The 22629-nt window shown below is 43.8% G+C and overlaps 1 protein-coding gene across 5 annotated transcripts in view; it reads left to right on the plus strand.

Moving 5' to 3' along the window:
• Nucleotides 1-22629, plus strand: part of CCDC125 (coiled-coil domain containing 125) — a 55493-nt gene that overhangs the window by 26692 nt on the left and 6172 nt on the right. For all 5 annotated transcript variants that reach the window (XM_063604212.1, XM_055112327.2, XM_063604211.1 and 2 more), the window contains exons 7-11: nucleotides 2213-2295; nucleotides 6020-6135; nucleotides 11241-11348; nucleotides 13809-13983; nucleotides 20686-20816. In XM_063604212.1, the coding sequence (XP_063460282.1) occupies nucleotides 2213-2295; nucleotides 6020-6135; nucleotides 11241-11348; nucleotides 13809-13983; nucleotides 20686-20816 (613 nt within the window). The remainder of the gene's footprint in view (nucleotides 1-2212; nucleotides 2296-6019; nucleotides 6136-11240; nucleotides 11349-13808; nucleotides 13984-20685; nucleotides 20817-22629) is intronic.

Below are 22629 nucleotides of genomic sequence, written 5' to 3' on the forward strand. Positions count from 1 at the left end.
TGACATAGCAAGATCCTCATCTTGTTAAAAAAAAAAAAAAGATGAAAAATAAGATGGTTAAGATGGTAAATTTTTATGTTCTGACAATCAGCTCCAAAGAGAGAAAAAATATCTTTGGAACAACTTTTATTTGTGTGAGTTTATTTAATAACTTTAAATTATACACTTACTATAAAGTCAGTCATTTCAGTTGGGTATGGTGGCTCACACAATCCTATCGCGGCCCCAATCCCTGTTGGACTGAACAAAGGGGGACGAACGTGGGAATAAAAATAAAGACAAAAGAGTATATTTGGAAGAAGGGGTCAGGGGGCTCCTTGCTCTAGTGAACAAGGGTCCTGAGCTTTTAGCACCCTTCGTATTTATTGAGTAAAGGAGATAGGGAGGAGGTGGTTGTCAGTCAGCTGCTTGACTCGGTGCAGGCTTGCACAACTGCATTCTCTGAACAGTAGTCTCCAGATGTTCCAGTAGATAACCTCAAGGAGCACGGCGCCAGAGAGTGACTGCCCTCAGCAAACCTTCTGGCGGCAGGTGCAGATGTGAGTTTGCCTACATCCTGCATTCATGATAAACAGTTTGCTGTTTGATCATATAGCCTCAGTGGAATGCTAAGTTGGTCACGATCCTCTGGCTTTCGGCTCTCTACATAATCCCAGCATTTTGGGAGGCTGAGGCAGGTGGATCACTTGAGGCCAGGAGTTCTAGACCAACCTGGCCAATGTGGTGAAACCCTGTCTCTACCAAAAATACAAAAATTAACTGGGCGTGGTGGCACACACCTGTATCCCAGCTACTCAGGAGACTGAGGCAGGAGAATCGCTTGAACCCAGGAGGTAGAGGCTACAGGGACCTGAGACTGGGCCACTGTACTCTAGCTTTGATGACAGAGCGAGACCTTGTATCCCAAAAAAAAAAAAAAAAAACCAGAAAGACTGAATAATATTCCATGTTATGTATGTACGCCATTTTGTTTATCCATTCATTCCTGATGAACACTTGAGTTAACTCTACCTTTTGGCTATTTTGCATGATGCTGCTATGAACATGGGTGTACCCTATGTATCTTTTTTTCCCATGAAATACTTTGTTGGTTTTTTTTTTTTTTTTTTAGAGCAGTTGTAGATTCACAACAAAATTGATCAGAAGGTACGGAGATTTCCCATATACACAGCCTCCCCCACTGACAACATCCCCCACCAGAGTGGTACATTTTTTATAACCAATGTTGATACATCATTATTACCCGAAGTCCATAGTTTACATGAGGACCTATGTATGTAAGTTTCTGAAGGTGACCTAAGCATATAGTTGAAATTCAAATGGTTATTAAGTAAAGAGAATGAGTATGCAAAATGGATGGTTTAAAAATATTTCTGGTTCTGATTATGTCTCAGCTAAGAAGGGTTAAGAGTATGTTTAGTCCAGGCGCAGTGGCTCACGCCTGTAATCCCAGCACTTTGGGAGGCCGAGGTGGGCAGATCACTTGAAGTCAGAAGTTTGAGATCAGCCCAGCCAACATGATGAAACCACTTCTCTACTAAAACACAAAAATTGGCCGGGCGTGGTGGCGGGCGCCTGTAATCCTAGCTACTCAGGAGGCTGAGGCAGGAGAATCACTTGAACCTGGGAGGCGGAGGTTGCACTGAGTCGAGATCACATGACTGCACTCCAGCCTAGGTAACAGATCAAGACTCCGTCTCAAAAAGGAAAAAAAAAAAAGGGTATGTTTAAAATCTTGGCCGGGCATGATGGCTCACAACTGTAATCCCAGCACTTTGGGAGGCTGAGGCGGGCTGATCACTTGAGGTCAGGAGTTCGAGACCAGCCTGGCCAACATGGTGAAATCCCGTTTCTACTAAAAATACAAAAATTAGCCAAGTGTGGTGGCAGACACCTGTAATCCCAGCTACTTGGGAGGCTGAGGCAGGAGAATCACTTGAACCCAAGAGGTGGAGGTTGCAGTGAGCTGAGATTGTGCCACTGCACTTCAGCCTGGGTGACAGAGTGAGACTCCATTTCAAAAAAAAAAAAAAAAATTCGTACTACATTCCTTTAAATTGTTTTTATTTTTGTGATACATGTAAATTCCAGACTATTTTGAAGTAGGAAAAACTATATTTAGATTTTTGTGTTCCAATTATGGCAATAAAAATATTCTCACTCAGCAAGGAAATATTAATGTTTTAGTTATTTGAAAGCCACTTTTTTCCAGGCTAAACTGTGAAAATGCAGTCCTCAAAGAGAATTTGAAAGTGAAAACAGAAGAAATTAAAATGCTGAAGTCTGACAATGCAGGTAATGATGATTTTTGTATTAAGAGCACATGTATCAATAAAGATAACATGCTAGTATTTTGAAATAATATATATTAAGTATAATAGAGGGGAGAAATGTATCATTTAGGTTTTTTAAATTTAAGAAAATTTATCAAGGTGAAATTCACATAACATAAAACTATTTAAAAGTGAACAATTCCTGGCTGGGCACAGTAGCTCATTCTTGTAATCCCAGCACTTTGGGAGGCCAAGGCGGGCAGATCATCTGAGGTCAGGAGTTCAAGACCAGCCTGGCCAACATAATGAAACTCCATTTCTACCAAAAATACAAAAATTAGCGAGACATGGTGGTGCGCACCTGTAGTCCCAGCTACTCAGGAGGCTGAGGCAGGTGAATCGCTTTTACTCTGGAGGCCGAGGTTGCAGTGACCCAAGATTGTGCCTCTGCACTCCAGCCTGGACAACAGAGTGAGACTCCATCTCAAAAAAAAAAAAAAAAAAAGTGAACAATTCTTGCCAGGCACAGTGACTCATGCCTGTAATCCCAGAACTTTGGGAGGCCAAGGCAGGAGGATCACTTGAGCTTAGGAGTTTGAGACCAGCCTGGGCAACATAGCAAAACCTTGTTTCTATTAGAAACAAACAAACAAACAAACAAACAACAACAACAACAACAGAAAAACCAAAATTAGCCAGATGTGGTGGCACTGGCCTGTAGTCCCAGCTACTTGGGAGGTTGAAGTGGGAGGATTGCTGGAGCCCAGGAGGTTGAGGCTGCAGTGAGCCATGATTGTGCCACTGCACTGCAGCTTGGGTGACAGAGCGAAACTCGGTCTCGAAAAAATAAGTTAACAATTCAGTGGCATTCACAAAGTTGCCTAACCACCACCTCTGTCTAGTTCCAGACAGTTCCAGTACTCCAAAGTAAAATCTCCTACCTATTAAGCAATTTCTCCCCATTTTCTCCTTTTTATTTAGTTTTCACTTAAAGCAAAATGGTAGAGCACCTGATATTTGAAGAACCTAAGTAGAAATGATATATATGTGTGTATATAATTTATATGTTATATATCTCTTATATAATGGTCTACCTTACGATGAAAGTTGATGCAAGGATAATAAGATATTTAATGTTAACTTTTTTTTTTTTTTTGAGACAGAGTCTCACTTTATCGCCAGGCTGGAGTGCAGTGGTGCAATCTTAGCTCACTGCAACCTCCGCCTCCTGGGTTTAAGCAATTCTTCTGCCTCAGCCTCCTGAGTAGCTGGGACTGCAGGTGCATGCCACTACACCCAGCTAATTTTTGTATTTTTAGTAGAGACAGGGGTTTCACCATGTTGGCCAGGATGGTCTCAATCTCCTGACCTCGTGATCCGCCCACCTCAGCCTCCCAAAGTGCTGGGATTACAGGTGTGAGCCACTGCGACTGGCCTTTTTTTTTTTTTTTTTTTTGAGATGGAGTCTCACTCTGTTGCCCAGGCTGGAGTGCAGTGACGCCATCTTGGCTTACTGCAACCTCCACCTCCCAGTTCAAGTGATCCTCCTGCCTCAGCCTCCCAAGAAGCTGGGACTACAGGTGCCCGCCACCACACCTGGCTAATTTTTGTATTTTTAGTAGAGGCAGGGTTTCACCATGTTGGCCAGGCTGGTCTCAAACTCCTGACCTCAAATGATCCACCCACCTTGGCCTCCCAAAGTGCTGGGATTACAGGCGTGAATCACCACGTCCAAACTGATGTTAACTTTTTACATATTTTATTTATTTATTTGTTTATTTATTTATTTATTTTCACACAGGGTCTTGCTCTGTTGCCCAGTTTGGAGTGCAGTGACACAATCTCAGTTCACTGCAACCTCCACTTTCTGGGCTCAAGAGATCCTCCCACCTCAGCCTCCCAAGTTGTTGGTACTACAGGCATGTTCCACCATGTCCAGCTAATTAAAAAATATATTATTATTATTATTATTATTTTGAGACAGAATCTCTGTCGCCCAGGCTGGAGTGCAGTGGCACAATCTCGGCTCACTGTGACCTCTGCCTCCCAGGTTCAAGTGATTCTCCTGCCTCCACTTCCTGAGTATCTGGGATTGCAGACACCCACCACCATGCCCAGATTTTTTTTTTTTTTTGAGACAGAGTCTCACTCTGTCACCCAGGGTAGAGTGCAATGGTGCAATCTCACCTCACTACAACCTCCTCCTCCCGAGTTCAAGGATTCTCCCGCCTTGGCCTACCATGTAGCTGGGATTATAGGCACCTGCCATCATTCCCAGCTAATGTTTTTGTCTTTCTGTAGAGACGGGGTTTCACCCTGTTGACAAGGCTGGTCTTGAACTCCTGACCTCAGGTGATCTGCTTGCCTTGGCCTCCCAAAGTGCAACATTAAAAAAAAAATTTTTGTAGAGATGGGGGTGACTCACTTTGTGAGGGCTCAACTCCTGGGCTCAAGCAATCCTCCCACCTTGGCCTCCAAAAGTGCTGGGATTACAGGTGTGAGCCACTGCACCCAGCCCTAAAAATTTAGAGAAGAGGCTAGTTCTTCCTTCTTAGCAGAAATTAAAGAGGTGGCTTGAAGAGGACAAATCACAAGCCAGGCGCTGTTGCTCATGCCCGTAATGGCCAGTGCTATGAAAGCCAAGGGGAGAGGATTGCTTGAGGCCAGGAGTCTGAGACCAATCTGGGCAACATAACGAGACTCTTCCTCTACAAAAAACAAACAAAAATTAGCCAGGCATGGTAGCATGCACCTGGTTTTTTTTTTTTTTTTTTTTTTGAGAGGGAATCTTGCTCTGTCGCCCAGGCTAGAGTGCAATGGCGCAATCTCACCTCACTGCAACTTCCTGGCTGATTGGGAGGTTAAGGTGAGAGGATCCCTGGAGCCCAGGAGTTTGAAGTTGCAGTGAGCTATGATTGGACCACTGCACTCCAGCCTGAGTGACAGAGCAAGACTCTGTCTCTTACACAAAGAAAAGGAAGGAAAAAATGAAGAAAAGAAAGGAAAAAAAGAAGAAAAGGACAAAAAAAAAGCTCTAAATTAGTCCCTGGGGCTGAGAGCGGCACTTTATGCTGTGTCTTAGCTGAGTTGTATAAACGCCTCCAGCTGAGATCTGCACACACAGCTGGAGCTTCTCAGCACCAGGGACTCCAGCTGATAAAGATGTCTCCTGTGTGAGATAAGTTCAGGACAGAAGCTGCTCATGATCATAAGTCCTCCTCTTCTGTCCTACCACTCCACCCTGCAGTGACAGGGAAAAGATACTGTTTTCTGCTCTCCAGTAGACAGCAGGACCCCTCTCTAAATGTTTGGTTTGAGATCTTCTTGTGAAAACTCCTAATACAAAAACCTGATAGAGCTTGGATAGCTGGTATGTTTGATATGGATACAATATATGAGATCTCACTATCCAGTTTTCTCACTAACCATAAAGTCTCTGAATAATTTGCTTTTACATATTCCCTTTTGGAAAATCCTACAAATTTTCCAAGAGGAAACAGGAATCCGACTTCAGTTGCAAAGTTAAGATGCTTTTCCATTAAAAATGACACCATCTCATCTAGTATTACATATATATGATCTTACGTGATACTCACTATTCTATCAGATAGGTTTTCTGAATGGAGCCCGATCTTGTGGGTAGTGTATTGCTTGTACGAAATGAATATGTCATGTTGGGGTAACTAGATTGGATGAGGGTGGAGTTAGGCTTCATAATGAATACTTTCTCATATGGCCCTTCCTAGTTTTGAATCAACGGTATTTGGAGGCCCTCGCCATGCTTGATATCAAACAGCAGAAGATGGCTCAGGAAAACATGTGCTGTGATAAAAGTGGCTTTGCAGAGGCTTCAGGTCTTGAGGTAGGTAAGCATGCAGGAAAGCTGAACAGAAGGGACATTTGCTACTTTCCTTTCTTTCTCCCATTGCCCTTGTGTACACATTCTAGGATAGCACATACTTAGCAATTTGAGGATGAGAGTGAGAGACGCCCCTGGGCCCAGGTTGGTTCTTCCAGTTCTGCTGGTTCCATGCCCTTCATACAGGACATTCTTGGACATGAGGGAATGTGCTGGCCACTTCTGCCCCGTTTATTTCTCATCTTTACAGTTCTAGCAGATGCTGTGTTGGGTAATGTCTCACATGTGGGTCGGGGCTTACCGTTTGAGTGCTTTCATACAAATTGTTGTATCTGATCTTCATCGGAGTCTTGTGAGGGCTGCAAAGCAGATATTATCCCCATTTTAGGGGAGAGGAAACTAAGGCTCAAATTAGTTCAGTTACTTTCCTGAGGTGGCAAGGTCAATCTGTGGTAAAGCCAGGTTCAGAACAAAAATCTGCTGGTGCAATGCCAATGGCTGGCAATGTGGGAGTTTGGCTAATGAGGTCAGAAGGGGCCTCACAAAAAAATAATGGAGCAGTAGAGTGATAGGGGGCAGCCATGCACTTCTTGTAGAACTTAAGAAGGCCGGGCACGGTGGCTCACGCCTGTAATCCCAGTGCTTTGGGAAGCCGAGGCGGGCGGATCACGAGGTCAGGAGATCGAGACCATCCTGGCTAACGCGGTGAAACCCTGTCTCTACTAAAAATACAAAAAATTAGCCAGGCGCGGTGGCGGGCGCCTGTAGTCCCAGCTACTTGGGAGGCTGAGGCAGGAGAATGGCGTGAACCCAGGAGGCGGAGCTTGCAGTGAGCAGAGATCGCGCCACTGCCGTCTGGCCTGGGCGAAAGAGCGAGACTCCGTCTCAAAAAAAAAAAAAAAGAAAGAAAGAACTTAAGAAAAATTGGTAATAATAATAGCAAATACCTGCATAGTCCTGAGCAAGTTCAGATGATGTTCTAAGAACTTTACATACATTGACATATTTAGTCTACACAACTACCCCATAAAGTGGGTACTGTTATAATCCCCACTTCACAAATGAGGTAACAGAGGCATTGCGGGGTTAGGTAATTTGCCTGGTGTCACACAGCTAGTGCGTGGTGGAGCTGGGATTTGCAGCCTGTAGACAGAGCTTAGAGTCTGTGCTTTTGAGCACCATGTTCTACTGCCATGGGTGGAAAACTAGTATAATAGCAAAAGGGAAAAATGCAAGAAACAGCTTAAAGAAAGTTTAGGGACAGGGTGTTTTATGATAGTCTCGAGTAGACTATGGGCCAGCCTTACCTCCAGCCAGGCAGGAACAAGGGCCCCGACACAGCTGGTGAGGGAGCACTGAGGTGAGGAAGTAGCACCGGGAGTCAGGGGTCCTGGCCGAAACCTGTTGCGATTGATATTGGCCCTTCCCAGGTCTTAGTTGCTTTTGGCAACTTAGGCATGGGAGATTATCAGGAGTAGGAAAATGAAAAGGGAAAAGACCTTTCTGCCACAGATCCACCATTTGTACATTCAGCTCAACTGAAAGCTCACTCTGTGCTTCACGGTTATCACTGATGTGAGAAAGAATGTTCCGAAATGGCCTTTACACTAAGGGAGGCAGTGGAATTTTCCTCTCTGAAAAGCCTCTAAAAAAGGATTGTATTTTATGTCAGCTCATCCATGTGAAAGTACAGCAACAGGGGCCGGGCGCGGTGGCTCACGCCTGTAATCCCAGCACTTTGGGAGGCCGAGGCGGGTGGATCACAAGGTCAGGAGATCAAGACCATCCTGGCCAACATGATGAAACCCCGTCTCTATTAAAAGTACAAAAATCAGCTGGGCGTAGTGGCGCACGCCTGTAATCCCAGCTACTCGGGAGGCTGAGGCAGGAGAATTGCTTGAACCCGGGAGGCAGAGGTTGCAGTGAGCCGGGATTGTGCCACTGCACTCCAGCCTGGTGACAGAGCGGGACTCCATCTCAAAAAAAAAAAAACTTTATTTTTAGTTTAATTTTATTTATTTTTTTGTTTTGTTTTGTTTTTGAGACAGGGCCTTACTCTGTAGCTCAGGCTGGAGTACAGTGGCACAATCATGGCTCACTGCAGCTTAGACCTCCTGGGCTCAAGTGATCCTCTGACCTCAGCCTCCCAGCCAAGTACCTGGGACTACGGGTGCACACCATTATCATACCCAGCTAATTTTTTTTTTTATTTTTTGTAGAGACAGGGTCTCATGTTGCCCAGGCTGGTCTTGAACTCCTGGGCTCAAGCTATCTGCCAGCCTCAGCCTCCCAAAATGCTGGGATTACAGGCGTGAGCCACCATACCTAGCCCACATGAAACTTTAAAATATATGGGCCAGGTGCGGTGGCTAACGCCTGTAATCCCAGCACTTTGCGGGGGCTGAGGCAGGTGGATCACCTAAGGTTGGGAGTTTGAGACCAGCCTGACCAACACGGAGAAACCCTGTCTCCACTAAAATACAAAATTAGCTGGGCGTGGTGGTGTATGCCTGTAATCCCAGCTACTTGGGAGGCTGAGGCAGGAGAATTGCTTGAACCTGGGAGACGGTGGTTGTGGTGAGCTGTGATCACGCCATTGCACTCTAGCCTGGGCAATGAGAGCAAAACTCTGTCTCAGAAAAATAAATAAATAAATATGGCACAGGCCAGCCGCAGTGGCTCACATCTATAATCCCAGCGCTTTGGGATGCCGAGGCAGGTGGATCATTTGCGGTCAGGAGTTCGAGACCAGCCTGACCACCATGGTGAAACCCCATCTCTACTAAAAATACAAAAAAAAATTAGCTGGGTGTGGTGGCATATGCCTGAAATCTCAGTTTGAACTTGGGAGGCAGAAGTTGCAGGGAGCCGAGATTGTACCACTGCACTCCAGCCTATGTGACAGAGCGAGACTCCGTCTCAAAAATAAATAAATAAGAATAAAATAAAATATATGGCACACTATGTTGTGTAGATTGCCCCTGTGAAATTGGTACATACTGGAATATGTTGGGAAAGTATTTGTGGTTAGCTTTGTGTTTGAGACAGAGTCTTGCTCTGTTGCCCAGGCTGGAGTACAATGGTGCAATCTCAGTTCACTGCAACCTCTGCCTCCCGGGTTCAAGCGATTCTCCTGCCTCAGCCTCCCGAGTAGCTGGGATTACAGGCACCCACCACCATGCCCAGCTAATTTTTATATTTTTTAGTAGAGACAGGTTTCACCATGTTGATCAGGCTGGTCTCGAACTTCTGAACTCAGGTGATCCACCTGCCTCGGCCTCCCAAAGTGCTGGGATTATAGGCATAAGACACCCTGCCTGGCCCACTTGTGGTTAGCTTTTAAAGTGGAGTTTTAAAAAGTAAAATTATTATACTACTTCTTTTCTTCCAACTACAGTGGTCAACCAAGTATAAAAATAAAGGAATCAGAATCTAGTTTATTATTTATTTATTTTTGAGACAGAGTTTTGCTCTTGTTGTCCAGGCTGGAGTGCAAGGCATGATTTCAGCTCACTGCAACCTCTGCCTCCCAGGTTCAAGTGATTCTCCTACCTCAGCCTCCCAAGTAGCTGGGATTACAGGCATGAGCCACCACACCCAGCTAATTTTTGTATTTTCAGTAGAGATGGGATTTCACCATGTTGGTCCGGCTGGTCTCGAACTCCTGACTTCAGATCATCCACCTGCCTTGGCTTGCCAAAGTGCTGGGATTACAGGCATGAGCCACCGCGCCTGGCCAGAATCTAGTTTAAAGAGTTTATTCAAGCACAAAAGTTGAGGATGGATCACCCAAGGAGCCACAGATTCCAAAGAAGTCAGTGTTTTAGGCCGGGTGCGATGGCTCATGCCTGTAATCCCAGCACTTTGGGAGGCTGAGGTGGGCAGATCACGAGGTCAGGAGATCGAGACCATCCTGGCTAGCACGGTGAAACTCTGTCTCTACTTTAAAAATACAAAAAAATTAGCCGGGCATGGTGGTGCCTGTAGTCCCAGCTACTCGGGAGGCTGAGGCAGGACAATGGCGTGAACCCAGGAGGCAGAGCTTGCAGTGAGCCGAGATCGCGCCACTGCACTCCAGCCTGGGTGACAGAGCGAGACTCCATCTCAAAAAAAAAAAAAAAAGAAGTCAGTGTTCTAAAGTGTAGAAGTTTGTGCTGGCTTATATGGACAATGTTTAGGGAAGTATGGACAATGTTTAGGGAAGTTTAACAGAATTTCAACATCTTTTGATGGTATGGTTTAGTGCATAGTTACAGAGATATTAGTTGAGGTGATCGTTTTCTTTTGGGGAAGGTATATTTAACATTCCACACTGAAGATGTAGCAGCCATGGGGTTCTTTCCGAAGTCATCTGCTCTGAGTTAGGTATAAGAAGATAAGACAGCTAATCTGTAACGGAGGTCAGTGATGGAAGCAGAAAGGTCTGGTCTCTGGTCTCTCCTCCTCATTTACAGAACAAGAGCAACGAGGAAGAGGGTTACTCTCTAATCTAGAAGCAGCATTTCAAACATGCTACCTGACTGAGTCTCCAGGGCTTAACTTCACCCTTGGCATAAGTTTGGATGGTGCTAAAGTTTTATTCTTTTACACAGGAATCAATCGTATTTTTTAATTTTTTTTAGCAGTGGAGGGATGACTGTTTTTCTCATTATATATTAAAATTCCCTCGTCATTTCTGAGTAGATGACTCAGCTTAGAGGAAACTGGCAGTAGTGAATGCCGGGCATCAGGGCCACACTGTTACAGGAAAGGTATGCTGTGGATGTTAGCGTTAACCATATTGTTAGGCTAAACTCCTGCCAAGGACTCAGACCTATAGGAGAGTGGCGCCAGGATTAAAGGTTTTAAGAGTGAGATGAAGGAAAGTAAAATTCCCTTTTGTTTGTGTTCCAAGTCATGACATTCTTTTTGTCGTTTGTAGTTAATTTCTATTTGTATTCTGAGATCCCAGTCTCAGCTTTCTTCTATTTTGTTTTTCCTTTCCAGTTTTTTTGGATCAGATGCCTGAGTAGTAGTGTGCATGGGTATGTGTGTAAATGCCCCTGTGTTTGTGTGCAGCTAAAACAGTGCGACACTTAATAACAGGAGCAATGCTTTTCAATTTAAAGCTTGCGGTCCTCGGAGCCTGCCTTTGTCATGGGCCCGGAGGGAACCCCTGTTCTTGTGCCAGAATGGCAGCATCCACTCGGAAACTGCTTCTTCAGCTCAAACAAGAGGTATTGCGTTATCGCAACAGCAAAAGCTTTAGTTTTGTTTCTCTGTTAATAGTAGAATAAATGGACATGTTTGCAATAATTAACTTCATTTTAGTAGTTATTGACTATGGAACTTATGCTTAGTTTTTATGTGATAGCATCAACTTATCAACTGGATTTTGTTTACCTGGTTCCAAAATACAAATATTAATAGTACTTGGGGCAGGGTGTTGTGGCTCACGCCTGTAATCCCAGCACTTTGGGAGGCTAAGGCAGGCAGATCACCTGAGGTCAGGAGTTTAAGACCAGCCTGGCCAACATGGTAAGACCAGCCTGGCCAACATGGTAAAACCACGTCTCTACTAGCCGGGCATGGTGGCGGTCACCTGTAATCTTAGCTACTTGGGAGGCTGAGGCAGGAGAATCGCTTGAACCCGGGAGGCGGAGGTTGCAGTGAGCCGAGATTACACCACTGCACTCCAGCCTAGGCAACAAGAGTGAAACTCCATCTCCAAAAAAAAAAAAAAAAGTACTTGGCATGATATTTGAAGCTACCTAAAGTCATTTGCCTAAGTTCATAATTAATACTCCTAAAATTTATATGTTCTCATCTATACATGTCCCTAAAATTACTATATAATAGAAGGAAAATGTACATTTATGCTTAAAATCACTAGGATCAGCAACACTGATTAATGGAGAGATAAGCATGGAATGTATTTGAACAGCAGCAAGGCACAGTGAAAGGAACCTTTGTCCCAGCCAGACCTAGGTTTGCATCTTTGCTCCACCATTTACTAGCTGTGTGGCTTTGGACAGGGTAGGTCTCAGTTTTCCTACTATATTAAGTAGAGGGTAATAACTACCTTGGATGATTGTTGTGAGGAAATAGACATAAAATGTCTAGCACAGCACCATGAACATGCCAGACATTAATTCAAATGATAGCTGCCATTATATTTGGTCTTTACTTACAAATACAGTAGTACATGGACCATAATTCTAAAATGTTTTACCTTTATTGAAGGTATGGAATTTAAAGTCCTTAGGTGTGGCAAACCACCATGGCACACATTTACCTAGGTAACAAACCTGCATCCTGCACCTGTATCCTAGAACTTAAAATAGAATAAAATAGGACAAAATTAAATTTAAAAAAATTAAAGTGTTTGGGTTTTTTTTTTTTTTTTTTTTTTTGAGACGGAGTCTTGCTCTGTCGCCCAGGCTGGAATGTAGTGGTGCAATCTCGGCTCACTGCAACCTCCACCTCCTGGTTCAAGTGATTCTCTGCCTCAGGCTCCTGAGTAGCTGGGATTACAGGCGCCTGCCACCACTCCCAGTTAATTTTTGTATTTTTAGTAGAGACGGGGTTTCACTATGTTGGCCAGGCTGGTCTTGAACTCCTGACCTCGTGATCCACCCGCCTTGGCCTCCCAAAGTGCTGGGATTACAGGCGTGAGCCACTGAGCCCAGCCAAAATAAAATCTTTAAAGTATATAGGAAAGCCAACATTTGGACAGTAGCCATTCATTAAGAAAAGCATGAGGGGGCAATGGGTTACACCTGTAATCTCAGCACTTTGGGAGGCTGAGGTGGGAGAATCACTTGAGCCTAAGACGTCACAGTTACAGTGAGCCGTGTTCACATCACTGCACTCTAGCCTGGGTGACAGAGTGAGAGACCCTGTCTCCAAAAAAAAAAAGAAAAACTGGGCGCAGTGGCTCATGCCTGTAAACCAGCACTTTGGGAGGCCAAGGCGGGTGGATTACCTGAGCTCAGGAGTTCGAGACCAGCCTGGGCAACACAGTGAAACCCCATCTCTACTAAAATACAAAAAATTAGCCAGGCGTGGCAACATGCGCCTATAGTCCCAGCTACTCGAGAGGCAGAGGCAGGAGAATTGCTTGAACCCAGGAGGCGGAGCTTGCAGTGAGCCGAGATCACGACACTGCACTCCAGCCTGGGCGACAGAGCGAGACTCCATCAAAAGAAAAAAAAAAGAAGAAGAAGAAAAAAATAGAAGAAAAGAAAAACATGAGATTACATTGATCAAAGTTAAGGTCATCTATAAGACGTATTTGAAAGGTGGTATTCATCATTATTTTCAGTGGTGTGGTCTGGAATGGCCCAAAGCTGAGTTGAAATGCAGCCTTTGGTATCCTCTTATCTTTCATGCTGGGCCCTTTGTCCCAGGACTTGAGCAGGACACACACACAGGGCCTACATGGGGTAGTGAGGTCCAGGGGTTAGGTTAGCAGGCAGTTGACAGGCACCACAAGGGAAACTGATAATCTGGATCAGAGTAAGTTGCTACTGCAGAAATAGCAAGCATTAATTAGCGTAATCAGATAAACTAGATCAGACCACAGGCAATAAACCAGTGCTAGGCAGTGAGATTGCATATGTTAATTTGATTCCCCATTCAGCAAGAATTGTTCTGGTTTTGCCTCTGACACCTCCCAAACTTTCTTTCAAAATCAGTTGGAAATTTTGCAGAAGAGTAAAGAAGAAGCTTACGTGATGGCAGATGCTTTCAGAATTGCATTTGAGCAACAATTAATGAGAAAAAATGACCAGGCACTACAATTGACACAACTGGATAAAATGCATAAAAAAGCAACAAAATGGATGAATTGGAAGCACCTTAAAGAGGATGGTAACTATGAATTATAATGGCAATAAGTGGGTGTAATTTTAGTTGTTTTGTTTATAATCCAAGTTGATGAAGCACACTTAATCCAATGTGGGCAAAAATAATTGAAACTTCACATATGGTTGTGGTTTACTTAAAAACTTAGCAACTACGGAAAAAAAGGAGTCATTGGATATTACATGTGCAGGTGAACTACTGGAATCCATAAACCATAACATAACAGGAATATCTCTTTTCTAGTACTCTTCTGTTTCATTTAAATAAGACCATGTTTAGTGAAAAAACTTTACAATAAAAGTGCTAGGTGATTAAAAGGAAACTGCCAAGAAGGAAGTAATGTGAAAAATGTCACTTAAACATGACATTAAATGTATCTATCTAATTAAACTTTATTGAAATGTATGCTTTTGAGAAGGAAATTGAGGAATAGAGGAAAAACCTTAAGTTGGACAAATTAATAAAATATTCTTAGGAAAAATGAAGCAGAAGTTTAGGTTTAGGTTTTGGTTCATGAACCCATCAAAAATTTATGGCCAGGCTGGGTGTGGTGGCTCACGCCTGTAATCCTAGCACTTTGAGAGGCCAAGGAGGGTGGATCACCTGAGGTCAGGAGTTCGAGAACAGCCTGGCCAACATGGCAAAACCCCATCTCTACTAAAAACACAAAAATTAGCCGGGCGTGGTAGCACACGCCTGTCATACCACCTGCTCAGGAGGCTGAGGCAGAAGAATCGCTTGAACCCAGGAGGCAGAGGTTGCAGTGAGCTGAGATTGCGCCACTGCACTGGGCGACGGAATGAGACTCCATCTCAAAAAAAAAAAAAATTAATGATCAGTATTGAGTATTATTATATCTGTGTATTAAAAAATATATTAAAATAGCATGAGAGAATTGAAGTAGATCTTCCAGTATAAACAAAGTAGCTGTTATTTTTTAGAAATCTGTTTCTCTAAGTAGTTCATACCAATTTTTATTCATCAGTATTATTCTGTAGAATTCATATTGCTTCAATTTAAAATGTCAAATTATAATTTGAAACCATTTATCAGTTGAGAAAGAATCAAGTGAAGTTTATAAGAATTTTAAATGTTTTGTAGAAAAATTCTAGGATGACTGTATTTCTAAATATTTTCTTATCTGTCAGATCTATAATTCTAACATCTCTTATATTCAGGTGAATTTAGAAAGACTAATACACATCTTGTAATATTTAAAACGATCTTAGGGGAACACCATCATAGAAAATATTTAAAATGGAACCTGTTGGCTGGGCGTCGTGGCTCATGCCTGTAATCCCAGCACTTTGGGAGGCCGAGGTGGGTGGATCATTTGAGGTCAGGAGTTTGAGACCAGCCTGGCCGACATGGTGAAACCCTGCCTCTACTAAAAATACAAAAATTAGTCGGGCTTGGTGGCAGGCGCCTGTAGTCCCAGCTACTTGGGAGGCTGAGGCAGGAGAATCACTTGAACCTGGGAAGTGGAGGTTGCGGTGAGCCAAGATTGCACTACTGCACTCCAGCCTGGGGGAAAGAGCAAGACGGTCTCAAACAAAAAAAGAAAAAAAAGAAAAAAAAAGAAACCTGGCCATGTGCGGTGGCTCACGCCTGTAATCCCAGCACTTTGGCAGGCTGAGGCAGGCAGATCACCTGAGGTCAGGAGTTCAAGACCAGCCTGGCCAACATTGAGAAACCCCATCTCTACTAAAAATACAAAAATTAGCTGGGTGTGATGGCACTCACCTGTAATCCCAGCTACTCGGGAAGCTGAGGCAGGAGAATCGCTTGAACCTGGAAGGCAGAGGTTGCAGTGAGCCAAGATTGCGCCACTGTACTCTAGCCTGGGTGACAGAGCAAGACTCTGTCTCAAAATAATAATAATAATAATAATAATAATAATAATATGAAAGCTTTATAGTAGATAGCCATTTTGTTTGAAATATTTATTTTCAAACAGTATATATTACTAATAGTATAGGAGTCAGCTGTCATGAATTTTAGTTTCATTAACTAAGCTTTCCTCCTTTTCTTTGCTGAAAAGGGTAAGAAGTGATGCAGAGGGATGATAGAAATAGAAGCAGTAAATCAGAACTACAGAGTAGGGAAATGCAGATCATAGAAGCTACATGTTTGGAGTGTTCATTAGATGGAAGCCAGGACAAAACAGGAAAATATAATGTTTTGTAACACTTATTCTGAGAAAGTCATTCATATTATCTTGAAATTAATTTCTAAAAATGTTTTCTGACACGAAACTTTTGAGAAAATATAATGGCTAAATTCCCGACAGTGTTTTAGTAGCTTTTTTTTTTTTTTTTTTTTGAGGCAGCATCTTACCCTGTTGCCCAGGCTGGAGTGCAGTGGTGTGATCATGACTCACTGCAGCCTCTACCTCATGGGCTCAAGCAATCCTCCCACCTCAGCCTCCCTAGCAGCTGGGACTTCAGGCACGTGCCACCATGCCAGGCTAAATTTTGTATTTGTTTATAGAGATGAGGTCTCACTGTGTTACCCAGGCTGGTCTCAAACTCCTGGGCTCAAGCGGTCCTCCCTCCTCGGCCTCCCAAAATGCTGTGGTTACAGATGTGATCCATTGCACCTGGCCAACAATGTCTTATAATAAATACAAAATAATGTATTTAGATAATATGGTCATTTTCTATAATAATCTCTTGATAAAAGCTGAAGGTACAACTTTAATGTTCAATCCAGGTTAGGTGATTTTGCCAGGGAAAAAGCTAACATGGTCCATGTATTTAGCCTTTTAGGAACCAGTGGAAAACACTAAGAATACCTGGTTCTACCACGGACCACAGCTATGTGTAGATAATCTTCCTCAGATACCTCCTCTCTCAGCTAAGCCCTTAATAGCAGCTGGATTGTAAAATCCTCTTTGAGGACAGCCCTGGTGTTTTGTGCTAATTGAAGGCAGATCTTCTTAGAAAGTCAGATTGTAAATATTTGTTTGTTTTGATAGAGGTGGAAAGAAAAGTGATGGGAAAAAGAAGAGATGAAGGGGAAAGTCAGGGTTAATCTTAATCTTACAAATGCCTGTCAGACCCTGTCACCTGCCTGCAAGGCCTGCAACCCTGTGTGGAGCTTGGCCATTAGGATAGTGCAGTGTAGACAAAGCTGCATTTTTCTCAAGAGCTAGATTCATACTCATTTCAGCACTTGAGAATATGTGCATTTGATGTTCCATAATTCCTACCTTCCTCAGTGTAAGAGACAGGAGAAACCAAAGTGTTTTCCTATTCACACAGCACTTACCACTCAGCTCAGTGCTTCTGACACCAGATGCTGGGGGTGGGGGATTCCCCACACACCAGCTGGGTATCCTATCATTTCCCTCAATTCTCACACTGTCTACCTGGAGTTAGAGTCAGATCCCATAAGTTAAAGGCTCAGTCCCACAAGATGGCCTGCACTCCAAATGCCAGTCAAAAGCACAGAGTTGTCTCTGCTGCTCCTGACTGACTGGCTGTATGTACATTGGGACTCCCATGACGCCCTCCTCAGGCTCCATTGATTTGCTAGGATGCCTCACAGAACTCCGGGAAACACTTCCGTTTACCAGTTTATTATAAAGGATCTTACAAAGGATGCAGATGAACAGCCAGATGAAGAGATGGACAGGGCAAGGCACGTGGGAAGGGATGCTCTCTTTGGCGTACCACCCCTCAGGAACCTCACATGCTCAGCTATCTGGAAGCTCCCCAGACCCTTTTGGGTTTTTATGGAGGCTTCATTACATGGACATGGTACATCACTGGCCATTGGTGATTACATCATTGGCCATTGGTAATCAACTCAACCTTCAGCCCCTCTCGCTTCCCTGGAGTTTGGGGGCTGGGGCTGAAAGTTCCAGCTTTCTAATCACAAGATTGGTTCCCCTGGCAACCAGCCCCCATCCTGAGGCTATCCAGGAGCCCACCAAGAGCCTCATTAGAACAAAAGATGCTTCTATTACCCAGGAAATTCCAAGGGATTTAGGGGCTCTGTGTCAGATGCTCCTAGCACTGAGGAAATTACAGTCTTAGGAATTGTGTGTTAGGAACTGGGGTCAAAGACCAACTATGAGAAAAGATTCACCTAACACCCCTATCTACTAGGATTTTAGGAGCTCTATGTCAGGAACTGAGGGCAAAGACCAAATATATATTTCTTATATTACAATATCACACTCAGCTATTGACAAATCTGAGGAAGAGTCCCACAAAAAATGCAATTCAGAGGGGTATAGCTCCCAATCTCTGAGTTCCAGTAAGGCACTGAGAGAGACTGAAGGCAGAATTTTAAATTGATATAGGCAGGGCACAGTGGCTCATGCCTGTAATCCCAGCGCTTTGGGAGGCTGAGGCAGGAGGATTGCTTGAGCTCAGGAGTTTGAGACCAGGCTGGGCAACATAGGGAGACCCTGTCTCTATTAAAAAAAAAAAAATAGCCAAGTGTGGTGGTAGATACCTGTGGTCTCAGCTACTAGGGAGGCTGAAGTGGGAGGATCGCTTGAGCCTGGGAGGCTGAGGCTGCAGTGAGTCATGATCCCACCACTGCAGTCCAGCCTGGGTGATGGAGCAAGACCCTGTCTCAAAAAAAACAAAAAAAAACAAAAAAAACTGATGGCTGGGTGCGGTGGCTCACGCCTGTAATCTCAGGACTTTGGGAGGCTGAGGCGGGTGGATCACTTGAGGTCGGGAATTTGAGACCAGCCTGACCAACATGGAGAAACCCTGTCTCTACTAAAAATATAAAATTAGCTGGGTGTGGTGGCACAAGCCTGTAATCCCAGCTACTCGGGAGGCTGAGGCAGGAGAAATGTTTGAACCCGGGAGGCAGAGGTTGTGGTGAGCCAAGATTGCGCTGTTGCACTCCAGCCTGGGCGACAAAAGCGAAACTCCATCTCAAAAAAAAAAAAAAAAATTTGATTAATCTCGCACAGCTTTTATAAATCTATACAAGTTTGAGTAGTTCTTTCTCAGTTTCTCAGTGACAAGACTTTAATTCATTTTATTAGTATATTTCAATAATCTTAAGAGGTACAGGGTGATACAGATTATTTTTATGTTTAGTAACACTTAATATCAACTTTCTTTTTGATATGGCAGTTTAGACAAGTTTCCGGAAGTAGTTTATAGCCATACTTCTTTCTTTGTATTTTTGCTTTTGGGTTTGTTTTTTTTTTTATCTTAAACTCCTGGGCTTAAGCAATCCTCCAGACTACCAGCTTGAGCCATCACACCAAGCTATTTCTTTTTTTAGACTGAAAATAGGGACACAGATTCATCTACTCATCAAAGTGTCAGTTTCTCTGACTTCTGTTTGCCACAGCTCCTCGTGGAAGGGGTCAGGGCCGCCCTCGTCACTGTGGTCTGTCAGGATTGGTGGGAAGGGGATCTCCCCTCATCTGCTCTCAGTTTCCCACTAAACCACTTTTGGAGAATATTCCAAAAACATTCTTGAAATTTTCCTTGTACAATCTGAGATTTTGTAACTTCTGCAAATTACTTTCCTTCAATGGATGAAGAAGGACATCAATGATGTCAGCACGTGAAATATTAAATATTATGCTAATACCTGGGCAGGGCCTTTGACAATTGTGGTATTTTTTGTTGTTGTTGTGATGGTGGTAAAATATATCTAAAGTTGGCCGGGCGCGGTGGCTCACGCCTGTAATCCCAGCATTTTGAGAGGCCAAGGGGGGGTGAATCACAAGGTCAGGAGATCGAGACCATCCTGGCTAACACAGTGAAACCCCATCTCTACTAAAAATACAAAAAAATTAGCCGGACGTGGTGGTGGGTGCCTGTAGTCCCAGCTACTCAGGAGGCTGAGGCAGGAGAATGGCGTGAACCCAGGAGGCGGAGCTTGCAGTGAGCCGAGATTGCACCACTGCACCTCCAGCCTGGGCGACAGAACAAGACTCCATCTAAAAAAAAAAAAAAAAAAAAAAAAAAATATATATATATATATATATATATATATAAAAAGTTTACCATTTGAACTGTTTTTAAGTGGTATTAAGTATATTCACATTGTAATGTAACTTTCATCACCATCCAGCTCCAGAACATTTTCATCTTTCTCTACAGAGACCCTGTCCCATGAAACAGTAACTCCTCACTTCCCCTTCTCCAGCCCGTGTGATTTATTATTTAATGGCACAGTTCCCTGAGAAGAAGGTAATGCTATTCTCATTTTAGAGATGAGGAAATCAAGCTGAGAAAAGTCACCCGAGGTCATACAGTTAGTAAGTGGCTGAATGAGGATTCAAGTCCAGGTCTTTGCGGTTCGGAAGCAGAGTTTGCATGGCTCAGAGGCCCCCTGTGGCCTGCAGACATGTTTTGTTAGGTTGGCTTAGTGTAGTCAAACAATAAGACTAGTGGCTGACATTTAGAATTGGAAGATGTCATGACAGATCTGCATTTCTGGCTGCTCTTGAAGACTGTGATGATCCAGTGACATGGACTGTGTTCTTGTGTGGCCTGTGTGTCAGCTGGCACAGAGGGGTGGCTGTGCCGCATGGCAGGGTGGCACTCTTGCTGCCTCTCACCTGCATTGCTCCTGGCTCTGAAGGCTGTGCTCTGCTCACTACATTCCACTGTGTGCTCCTGGACTCACTTGTCCTAGAGATCAAGTTACCTCTTTTGCTGGAAGTATATCAGTGAGGATATTTTAATGTCTCAGCTGGATTCTCATGTTCAATTTTAGGATTTCCATCACCAAGGAGTAAGAAGACCTTCGGGCAGAGACTGTTGGGTATGCTCCCTTCAGAAAACAGTTCTAAGAGGATGGAAGACCAGGACAGTCCTCAAGAGGTCCTTAAGATGCTCATAGATTTGGTTAGTGTCTTTGCTTTTTTTTGCAGGTTATGGTTAAGCCAAGCTTGTCCAACCCACGGTCCGTGGGGAGCATGCAGCCCAGAACAGCTTTGAATGTGGCCCAACACAAATTCGTAAACTTTCTTAAAACATTATGAGATCTTTTTGATATATATATATATTTTTAGTTCATCAGCTATCATTAGTGTTAGTGTATTTTTTTGTTTTGTTTTGTTTGTTTTTTGGTTTTTTTGTTTGTTTGGTTGGTTTTTGAGACAGAGTCTCTGTCACCCAGGCTGGAGTGCAGTGGCGCGATCTCGGCTCACTGCAACCTCCACCTCCCTGGTTCAAGCAATTCTCCTGCCTCAGCCTCTAGAGTAGCTGGGACTGCAGGCGCCCACCACCACGCCTGGCTAATTTTGTGTGTGTGTTTTTAGTAGAGACAGGATTTCACCATGTTGGCCAGGCTGGTCTCGAACTCCTGACCTCAAGTGATCTGCCCACCTCGGCCTCCCAAAGTGCTGGGATTACAGGCGTGACCCACCGTGCCCAGCCAGTGTTAGCGTATTTTATGTGTGGCCCAAGACAGTTCTTCTTCTTCCAGTGTGGCCCAGGGAAGCCAAAAGATTGGACACCCCTAGGTTAAGCTAATCTATTTGCTTCCTGTTAATTCAACTCTTTATCTCTCTAGACTTGCACTTGCCTTCTATGTCCTTTTCCCAGTTGGAGTACCAGACTCTACCTTCATGATCTTTATCTCCCTCAGCTCATCTTTTCTCGTCATTCATATTCTTTCTGTGCAGGTTTAAAGGCTCCATCTTGGAAAACAGGGGGCTCCTGTAGTTAACTCCAGCCAGCTTTGCCATCCACATTTATATATATACAGTTTGTGACAAGTCTGCCTGTTTATTGAGGCATTTTTAAAGTGTTCAAGGCATTTCCTCACACATTATATCCTTTACAGTCCTGCTACCCACATTCCACATGGAATGACTAAACTAAGACACTGAGACTCAGGTTATATGAACATACTTATCTCTAGACTGTTATATATTTGCATACAAATATATGAAAGCAATTTTATATACAAATAACTTCAACATTATTTTATAAATATGCACGTTGATATATTTTTTATATGTTGATATTATATACCTATATATACACACTTCATATAGATCTATATTTTCCCTTCATTTCCAGATGACTTGCAAAATTTTCAATGCTGTCTTTTTTAAAAAAAAATTATTTTTAAAAAATAGTCGTCAGGGCTGGGCACAGTGGCTCATGCCTGTAATCCCAGCACTTTGGGAAGCCGAGGCGGGTGGATCATGAGGTCAGGAGATCGAGACCATCCTGGCTAACACGGTGAAACTGTCTCTACTAAAAATACAAAAAATTAGCCAGTTGTGGTGGCTGGCACCTGTAGTCCCTAGCTACATGGGAGGCTGAGACAGGAGAATGGTGTGAACCCAGGAAAGCGGAGCTTGCAGTGAGCCAAGATCATGCAACTGCACTCCAACCTGGGTGACAGAGCGAGACTCTGTCTCAAAAAAAAAAAAAAATTGTCGGCCTGGCATGGTGGCACACATCTGTAATTCCAGCACTTTGGGAGGCCGAGGCGAGTGGATCACTTGAGGCCAGGAGTTCGAGACCAGCCTACAAAAATTAGCAAGGTGTGGTGGTGCACGCCTGTAGTCCCAGCTACTCTACTCGGGAGGGTGAGGCCCAAGAATCACTTGAGCCTGGGAGGCAGAGGCTGCAGTGAGCCAAGATGGCATCACTGCATTCCAGCCTGGGCAACAGAGCCAGACCCTGTCTTAAAAAAAAAAAG

Source organism: Pan paniscus, chromosome 4 (genome assembly GCF_029289425.2).
Source record: "Pan paniscus chromosome 4, NHGRI_mPanPan1-v2.0_pri, whole genome shotgun sequence".
Taxonomy (NCBI): domain Eukaryota; kingdom Metazoa; phylum Chordata; class Mammalia; order Primates; family Hominidae; genus Pan; species Pan paniscus.